General features: G+C 33.9%; 1 protein-coding gene across 2 annotated transcripts; it reads left to right on the top strand.

The window, feature by feature from the left end:
* The first annotated feature begins 7136 nt into the window (after positions 1 to 7136).
* On the top strand, positions 7137 to 9120 carry LOC131522336 (tumor necrosis factor receptor superfamily member 22-like). 2 transcript variants are annotated; one of them, XM_058747760.1, is made up of 5 exons: positions 7137 to 7216; positions 7510 to 7593; positions 7800 to 7899; positions 7998 to 8126; positions 8269 to 9120. In XM_058747760.1, the coding sequence occupies exons 2-5, from the start codon at positions 7534 to 7536 to the stop codon at positions 8430 to 8432; spliced, it is 453 nt and encodes a 150-aa protein (XP_058603743.1). In that variant the 5' UTR covers positions 7137 to 7216; positions 7510 to 7533; the 3' UTR covers positions 8433 to 9120. The 2 variants fall into 2 exon arrangements, with proteins under 2 accessions (XP_058603743.1, XP_058603744.1); XM_058747761.1 differs by having other exon boundaries at positions 7157 to 7593.
* Positions 9121 to 9940: the final 820 nt, after the last annotated feature.

The raw sequence follows: 9940 nt of genomic DNA on the forward strand, positions 1-9940 counted from the left end.
CTCCGTTGCTCCGTACAATAAAAAACATGATTTCCTGCTATAAGAAGATGTCAAAAGTTTATGTAGGCCTTTTATTATAATTATAATTATTTTTATAGTGGCTTACATGACAGTGAACATACCTCAGTCAATTTATACAGTACAATGGGTTAAATGATAAGATAAAACATTATTTCCTGATGATAAATAGTTTTTGCTGTGTTTGCTAAGTGCAAAAGCCTTCTTGCCATTATTGTCAGACTAGTTATTCCCTTAACAAATCTAATCTGCGGGAAAGTCAACAGGCATAGGATACTTACATTGTTTGTTTTTTGAAAAAACGAGGTGATTGTTTTTTGTCTCTTCATTGCCTTTATGTGGCATTTGCAGTCGATTTTTTTCAGTTCAGAAAATCACCGACTCAGCTCAGTCATAAATTGTATATGATCACTATGGTTACCGCTCATACAGGCACGAGGTCCCGCCTTTGTCGCCTCTGATTGGCTAGAAGGGCTCTCTCCGATTGGCTACACTAACGCGACCCCTAAACCTACCCAATAGAAGGAGACCCTTCTAGCCAATCAGAGGCGAAAAAAGGCGGGACCTTCCCCTACCATCCTGGGAAAAAAAGATTCGCGCCCCGGCGTCACTCAAACACTGGTTAATCCTCTGTTTTACCGATTTTTGTCGCCTTTCGTAGGGATAGTGAGGGCGGGGGACGGATCGGGTCACTATGAATTTGGGGGGGTCATGTCCCCCCCGTCCCTAGTGCCATCTGCGCGCCTGGTTTCGAAGCGCTCCAGTTGAACTGATTCACTGTTTCGAACAGCTCCAGTCGGATCGCGTATCACGAATCATTTGAATCAGATCAGATATGTGTGTATATTTGACTGCAAGGAACCACTGACGATGGTTTATAATAGCGAGTAGCTTACAGAATAAAGCAATAAAAACAAGGATAAAATCTCCTGATTAAATGTTGAGTAATAGTGCTTGAATATTAAGAAAAAAAAAAATATAACAAATCGGAAAAAAAAAAATACAGCGTCTGGGGTACCCAGTGGCAAAAAGAAAAACGTGGTGGAGGGCACGAAATAAATTTCCCATTGAAATACATTAGATGAAAGTCGTGCTGCCTGACACGAAAAAAGAGGGAAATTCGTGTCCATGAACACGAATCAATAGATTAAATTTCGTGACTATATCACGAACTGCCGTGAGACTGGGTTGCTGTGACAAATGTGCCCCAGGTACACTGTCTGAAATATTTAACTAATGCCATCAGAATAACAGCTTTTCAGGGAAATAGCCTGTTTAATCTCTTCATCTGTCATGTATTTTTCTTCAAGGTATAAGTAGAGTAAGAAGGCTATTGTGTGTAAAAGAATATTTCTGCCCAAAAAAAAGGAAAATTTGTCATCATTTACTCACCTTCATGTCGTTTTTAAAACTGTATGACTTTCTCTTTTTTTGTGGAACTTAAAAAAGGTTCTGAGAATTTTTTTGCCCCTCAAAAAAAACTCAACGTTTTTACATACAAAAAAAAATATTGAAAATGAGTAAATATTAAATCTTAAAATTATATCTTGATTCCATTTTATTTGTATAGCACCTTTTACAATACACATTGTTTCAAAGCAGCTCATACTGAAAGTTCATATTGTTATTGTTTATATTACCTTTATAATACACTTTATAGTCCACATTTAGCACATTAGAAATTCATGCCATAATAATTTTATCTTCAGTCCCCTCGTGTGAAAGCCGCTATGGCAAAAATCCTATTTGATGTTGGATAACAGAGAGAGAGAAAAATAATGTCAGTTAATAAGCTTATTGAACAGTAAGATAAAGGAAAAAGTGTCTTTGAGGTCCATCCACAAATGAATGAAAAGCTCCAGATACATGTGATTCGTCCATCATTATCAATAAAGATCTCATTCACACAATGAAGAGGAAATATTTAATTATGAATTTTGAAATTTTTATGAAAATGATCAGACCAGTGCCTCACAATGCCTCAATATCTGGTTTTAGTTTAAAATCTGGCTTGAGTTTCAACCTATAAACCTTGACAAAAAGTTTCAATTTCTGAGCAGGAACTTGTGTGGTATCTTGTTTTGTTAAGAGCATTGCAATAGTCCAGCCAAGGGCCTGGATAAGAAGCTGTTTTGCATGCTCTGTTAGGATGGTCTGATCTTCCTGTTGTTGTGTAGTGCAAACCTAGGATCATATACTGTTTTTGCAGGTTGCAGGTTTGCATGACAAAGTTCCTTGCTAGTGATGACCAAATCTGACTGGTTTTGTTATTGCGACATTTATTGTACCCCACTTAGTGTGCTTATGTGGTAAAAGGATGACTAATACTGTCGCCTTATATAAGAACCTGTAAGGACTTCCATTCGTTCTTTTAGTTTGATTTAGGAGAGACTCTCCATTAGATCCTGGAGGACAGAGGTAAAGTCACGTGCTCTTCTTTATGAACTTGACAATTCACTTAACTTATTTTTTAAATTATAATTTACTTAAAAATTTTAAGGCAATGGGTTTCCTCAATTTTTTTTAAGTTAAGTCAACTTATCACTTTTTACAGTAAGACTGTTTAATCTCTGTCGTGTATTTTTCTTCAGGGTATAAGCTGATGAGAAAATGTTCTAGTGGCATGGCATCTTAGTGTGAGAAATGTTCAGATGAGACATACCTAGACAAGATGAACTAAGTATAATACAGTTTCATTTTCCTTTCATGACTTCTGTAATGAAATTTAAATTTAAATTAAGTATATGCTGTACATATTTTGCTGTGTTGATTTTGTTTAGATGTTCACTCTTTTTTTCTTTGACTGCTTCTCTGACAGAAGCGGTGGTGATTTCACCATGTACACCCCCCCAAAAAAAACACAGTTTGTGGATGTCAATCTAGATACCGCAAAAGGTTCAGTGATAGCATTTCATGTGTGCCCTTTAAAAGGATTGCTTTTGAATGACTGAAAACCAAATAAACAGGGAAGCCTTCCTCAGTAATTATGTGAATGTTACCCTGAAGTGTTGCCAAAGAACACAGGTCTACCTCCAACAAGAACAAATACCTCTGACAAAAACATTGTCAAAATACATTTAATGCAGCAGATTTTTTTTTTTTTTAGGCTTTTACATAAAAGCAAATTATGAAAAGGGGGAAGAGCAAGTTGGGAAATGAAAGGGTGCTAACATCCTGAATGCACACGTACTACACGTCTGTTGATGTCAGTTGTAATGCATATCTAAAACATTCTTTGTCAGATCTTAATACATAGAATGCATCAATTGGCTATTTTTAGGATGTCTGGAAGCAGTAATTAATCCAGATGATGCATTCTGTCAGTATAATTCTGGCATGGTCATGGTAACTAAACTTCTGAGACAAAAGTTAATGAGTCGAGCCCAAATGGGTGTAAACTGATGACGTGATAAAACCACCTCTGTGTGCAGAGTTTCTTTCCATTTGTCATCTTGGTAGTCTGGTTTGCTTGCTTACATTACTATCTTTACTGACTTGACCAGTTTTACAGAATTGACCAAGATCACGCCTCACAAAAGGAGTTTAAAGATTACTTTTTTCTTTTTTTTCCAATTCTTTCCTCCAAACAAAAAGTCCAATACAGATATATATTACCAGAAGTGACATAATACAGTTCTATCAAACAGCATCGTTCAGGGTTACACTTTATTTCGATAGTCCACTTTAGACATTCTACTAACTATAAGTAACTTTGTAACTACATATCAACTACATGTCAACTAATTCTCATTAATTTGCAACTACATGTCTACTAACTCTCAGTAGGGTAGGTTTAGGGTTAGTAGAATAAGTTGACATATACTTGCAAAGGACAGTCTCAAAGTTTCTTATAGTCAGCATGTTGTATGTTGTGGACCCATCTAAATAAAGTGTTAGAAGATATTAAGCAGATAGTCTGCTAATACTCTAATGACTGCTAGTTGACAGGTAGTTACGAAGTTACTTACTGTTAGTAGAATGTCTAAAGTGGACTATCGAAATAAAGTGTTATCTAGTTCAGAAACAAGCAAATAATGTACTATTTAGAGTAAAAAGATGGCTATTCTGTGTAAAAGGATATTTCTGCCAAAAAAAGGAAAGTTTGTCATAAACATTTACTCACCCTCATTTTTTTGCCCCTTTAATTCTTTAACCCTTTAACCCTGTTACATAATTTTTTTAAATGAGTAAATATTAAATATTAAAATTATATTTTAATCACAAACATTTTGTTCATGCCGTATCACACTTGATATCTTCTTGATATCCATTTTATTTGTGTAGCACCATTCACAATACACATTGTTTCAAAGCAGCTTTTCAGAAATTCATACTGTTATTGTTTATAATACCTTAATGCTTTATAGTACACCTTTAGCACATTAGAAATGCATGCCATAATACTATATCTTTATAAGTATGCAAGCCATATGGCAAAAATCTTGTTTGATGTTGGGTAACAGAGAGGAAAAAAAAACAATGTTGGTCAATATATGCTACAATATTGACTGAACAGTGAAATAAAGTAAGATAAAGTGTCTTAGAGGTCCATCCACAAATGAAGGAAAAGCTGCAGGTACATGTGATTTGTCCATAATTAATAAAGATCTCATTCAAGCAGTGAATGATTTAATTATGAATCTTCATAAAACATTTTCATGAAAATGATGAACCACATGCCTCAATATCTGGATTTATTTTAAAACAAATTAGTATTTAGGCTACTTATAACTTTCAAACTCAAAGAGTTTCAAACTATAAACCATAACATAAAGTTATTTCTGAGCAGGAACTTGTGTGGTATAGCTGGAGAGATTAACTTCCCTCTAAAGTCAGTTTCCTGGAACAAGTCACATTTGGTTTTTGGCTTATTCAGTGCATTTATGAGAATAAAGTCGAAATATTACGAGAATAAAGTCGAAATGTTTCGAGAATTTAAATCGTAGAAATGAAAGTTATAATATTTTGAGAGTAGCCTATAGCCTATATTGCGCGTGCAAATGGCCCGCATTGAGAGCACCGGTGACCGGGAGAAGTTGCCGGGCCACCGGAATTGATTTGAATATTGTTGCGTCCGAGCGGCCTCATCATCTTACTGGGATGTCAATTTTAAGGACTCGCGGAAACAGCTTAATATCGAGAATATGATATTTATTAACAGACTGAACAGGAACAACTGTTTATTTTAACATCAGCTCACACACTCAATCGATATTCCTTTGGGGGGCGCTGTAGCACTCTTATTTAACCCTTTTTTAATACACTACAAATTGGGGATTATTAGCAGAAATCATACCATGTGTCAGACTCGCGGGGACAGTATGCTTGGAATTAATATTTCATGTCTTCCATTTCGTTATTTGTAGTGCGCCAGCCACCCGCAATATCTTAAAGGGATAGTTCACCTAAAAATGAAAATTCTGTCATAATTTACTCACCCTCAAGTAGTTCCAAACCTGTGTGAATGTCTTTGTTCTGCCGAACACAAAGGAAGATATTTTGAAGAAAGTTTGTAACCAGGCTGTTTTGGGGCACCATTGACTTCCATAGTATAGGAAAAAAAATACTGTGGAAGTCAATTGTGCCCCAGAACTGCTCTGTTTCCCACATTCTTCAGAATATTTTCCTTTGTGTTCGGCAGAACAAAGACATTCACACAGGTTTGGAACTACTTGAGGGAGAGTAAATTATGACAGAATTTTCATTTTTAGGTGAACTATCCCTTTAAGATATTGTGCTTTTAGTGCTTTTAATATAAAACTTTCAAAATCAGTTTTATAACGAAACACAAATTATGTGTCTTACAATAATGTGATTTTCAAGATCTTTAATGTAGCGTGACAGATCGCTGTATTTATGTGAATCAATTTATTAAATTATTGTGAAAATTCCATCACTTAGGCTTCTCCGCAAAAACGTCTGTGGCGTCCAAACCTTCATTCCTCACATGTAGCCTGTTTAATTAAACAGCAATAAAACGTTCTAAAGGTTGAAGTGGACTCAAATTTGTTAACATACGTTATATTGTTGTCTTTTCTGCTGTAAACGTTAAGTGACTATTCACAAACTGTTTTATTCATGGTACACTGTCAATGAGGACATAATATTTAAGGTCTTCCATTCATTATTTGTAGCGCGTCAGTCAACCAGTAATCGCAACAATTTTGTGCTTTTACACACAGCTCAGCTTTCAAATTCTGTCAGTTTTATAACGAAACACAAATTACAAATGTACGTGTTTTTGCTCCTTATTTCAAGTTTATAGCAAGATATAAAGTGAAGGAATAAAGTATTAAAAAAACAAAACAAAAAAAACAGTTTAGCCTAATTTATAATGAAACTAATGTCTTGTCGTTCGTTATTGTAATCTCAAAATATTATAACTATAATCTTTATTCTCGAAGCATTTCAACTTTATTCTCATAATATTTCGACATTATTCTCGTAATTTCGACTTTATTCTCGTAATTTCGACTTTATTCTCATAATATTTCGACATTATTCTCGTAATTTCGACTTTATTCTCATAATATTTCGACTTTATTCTCGTAATTTCGACTTTATTCTCATAATATTTCGACTTTATTCTCGTAATTTCGACTTTATTCTCGTAGTGTTTCGACTTTATTCTCGTAATTTCGACTTTATTCTCGTAGTGTTTCGACTTTATTCTCGAAATATTACGACTTTAATCTCATAATTTTAGATTTTTTTTATTTTTTAACGTGGCACTAAAACTCCGTCGTAGTTTATTAATTTAATGATTGGTATAATTCATCAACCATATATCATGTTAGAGATGTTAGTGGAACAGAGGTTTAAATGTAATATTTTTTATTCTGCAACAGTGTTGTACAATAATGAATATTTTTGATGGGTCATGACTGTTTCCGCCTTTATTCGCAATTTAAATGAGATATTAAAACTATGTGTTTCTTCGAAAATTTAAATAACTAGAGAAACTTCTTCTTCTTGGAGGAAAGGTTTTTCCCATTCAGTTCCTTGCAACTGATGACTAAATCTGACTGGACCGGTTTAATGTTTTGTTATTGCGACATTTATTGTGCCCCACTTAGTGTGGTTGTGTAGTAAAAGGATGACTAATACTCTCTTATATAAGAACCTGTAAGGACTTCCATTCCATTCGTTCTTTCAGTTTGATTTAGGAGAGACTCTTCATAGATCCCGGAGGACAGAGGTAAAGTCACATGCTCTTCTTTGTATCAGTTCTCTAGTTCTACAAATATATTAATATTATATTGAGGTACAGTTATATACAAATATCTCACACAGAATGTAACATTTAACTGGATTAAAAAATAAATATAATTCTAGATGTATATTTTAAACATTTATGTACAATCTGAATTTTTTTATGTTATATATTTTGTATATCACAATTCAAAGAAAACATATACTTCACTGGTCTATATTCTTTCAAAATTTCAGTTATCTACTGAAATATACTATTAAATATTCTTCTTTTTCCAGAAAGGTTGACTGCCTATAAGAACCATGTTTCACATCCAAGGACAACGTATTTGGAAACTCCTGCTATGTATTTTGTTATTATTGGTGAGTCATTGGAAACTAGTGAGCAGATTTCAAATTTCACAAATATGTGCATGATTGTGTTATTAATCAAACAACAGGTATTTGGCAGATGTTTTGAGGTTGTACTATGGTTTCAAGGGTTATCCCAGTGATGACATCATCCAGTTGTGCAATACAAGCCATAAGTTCATGAACTGTTACACATTTAACTGTCTGTTTTACCACAGGTCGTAGGCGGTGTGACGCAGCGCAGCGTCAGCAGCAAAAGTGATTGTTCTAAAAATGAATACTGGAGCGATGGGCTCTGCTGTGACAAATGTGCCCCAGGTACACTGTCTGAAATATTTAACTAATGCCATCAGAATAACAGCTTTTCAGGGAAATAGCCTGTTTAATCTCTTCATCTGTCATGTATTTTTCTTCAGGGTATAAGTTGATAAGAAAATGCTCTAGTGACTTGGCATCTCAATGTGAGAAATGTTCGGATGGGACATTCCTAGACAAGATGAACTATTTCCCAAACTGCTTCAGATGCGAGAAATGCACCAAGCAGCGTAAGTTTGTTACAGTTTCATTTTCCTTTGATGACTTCTTTAATGAAATGTAAATTTAAATTAAGTATATGCTGTACATATTTTGCTGTGTTGATTTTGTTTAGATGTTCACTCTTTTTTTCTGCTTCTGCTTCTCTGACAGATGCGGTGGTGATTTCACCATGTACACCCCAAAAAAACACCGTTTGTGGATGTCAGTCTGGATACCGCAAAAAGTTCTTTGATAGCATTTCATGGGAGTGTGTGCCCTTAAAAAGAAAACAGAATGGCAGGAGATTTTTTCCACAGAAATTGTGTGACGGTTAGCCTGGAGCATGACCCACAGCTCTAGCATGAACAATAACCTCTGACAAAAAAGTCAGAATATATGGAATCTTTCCCTTGATTTTCAGCTGAATTAAGTTGTAGTCTTATAAAGCACAGTGTATTATATTTTATACATGAGTTTCTAAATGATCAACATGGTCAAAAGTTGTGTAAACCTGTTGTACATTATGTGTACTGTGTTCCTCTTGACTGGTAGTTCATGCTTTTTATTAAGATGCCTTTTAGAGTATTATAAAAATGTCCACCTTCAGGTCATTGAACATGTAACTTTCATAATGTTCATCTAACTTTCATAAGAAAAAACAATTTTTTGGTTTATCTAATTATTCCTCATTTTTTAGGAGAAAAAAAAATCTGTTGGACCTGTTGGTTTAATATCACATGACTTTACCTCTGACCACCAGCATCTAATGTAGAGTTGCTCCTAAATGACTTTTTCTATGAAACTGAAAGAAGGAATGGAATGGAAGTACTTACAGCTTCTTATACAGTATTAGACGACAGTATTATTGTTATTCACTCTGTAATCACACACTATACAGTATATAAGAGGTGTACTTGAAAAGATACATGTATCAAATATGATACAAAAGACCGTCTGTTTGTACATATCTCACTCATTGTATTGCATTGCATTATATATATATATATATATTTTTAATAAAAAGTGACAACTGATATTTACATGCATTTTTTGTAAGTCTGCTATACTCTTAACCCTCTATTGTATGGAGTTGCCATATGGCAACAATTAATTTCTACTTATTTCCTTGTTTTTCTGAAAAAACAAAAACAAACAAAAAAAACTATATGTGACCCTGGACCACAAAACCAGTCATAAGGGTCAGTTTTTTTAAAAAAAATTGAGATTTATAAAGCTGAATAAATAAGCTTTGTATGATTTGTTAGGATCGGACAATATTTGTCTGAGATACAACTATTTGAAAATCTGGAATCTGAGGGTGCAACAACAACAAAACAAACAAAACAAAACAAAACAAAAAAATATATATATATACAGTATATATATATATATATATATATATATTGAGAAAATCGCCTTTAAAGTTGTCCAAATGAAGTCCTTAGCAATGCATATTACTAATCAAAAATGAAGTTTTGATATATTTACTGTAGGAAAATCATCATACAAAATATCTTCATGGAACGTGATCTTTACTTAATATCCTAATGATTTTTGGCATAAAAGAAAAATCGATAATTTTGACCCATACAATGTTTTGGCTATTGCTACAAAGACTGGTTTAGTCGTCCAGTGTTACAAATATTGCTCTTAGTTGCCCTTAGCATTGTGCTCCAGAAATTGCTCTGTTAACCTCTTTTCTTCTAAACATCTCGTCTCAAGGGGGATTTTTTGCAGCATCTTTGTTAAATGAATTAGATATTTTTATTCACAATTTAACTTTGTCTAACATAGTTTTACTGTAAAGTAAACTTGCATATTTTTGCTGACTGGGTCTCTAAAT

Source organism: Onychostoma macrolepis, chromosome 16 (genome assembly GCF_012432095.1).
Source record: "Onychostoma macrolepis isolate SWU-2019 chromosome 16, ASM1243209v1, whole genome shotgun sequence".
In the NCBI taxonomy this organism is placed as follows: Eukaryota; Metazoa; Chordata; class Actinopteri; order Cypriniformes; family Cyprinidae; genus Onychostoma; species Onychostoma macrolepis.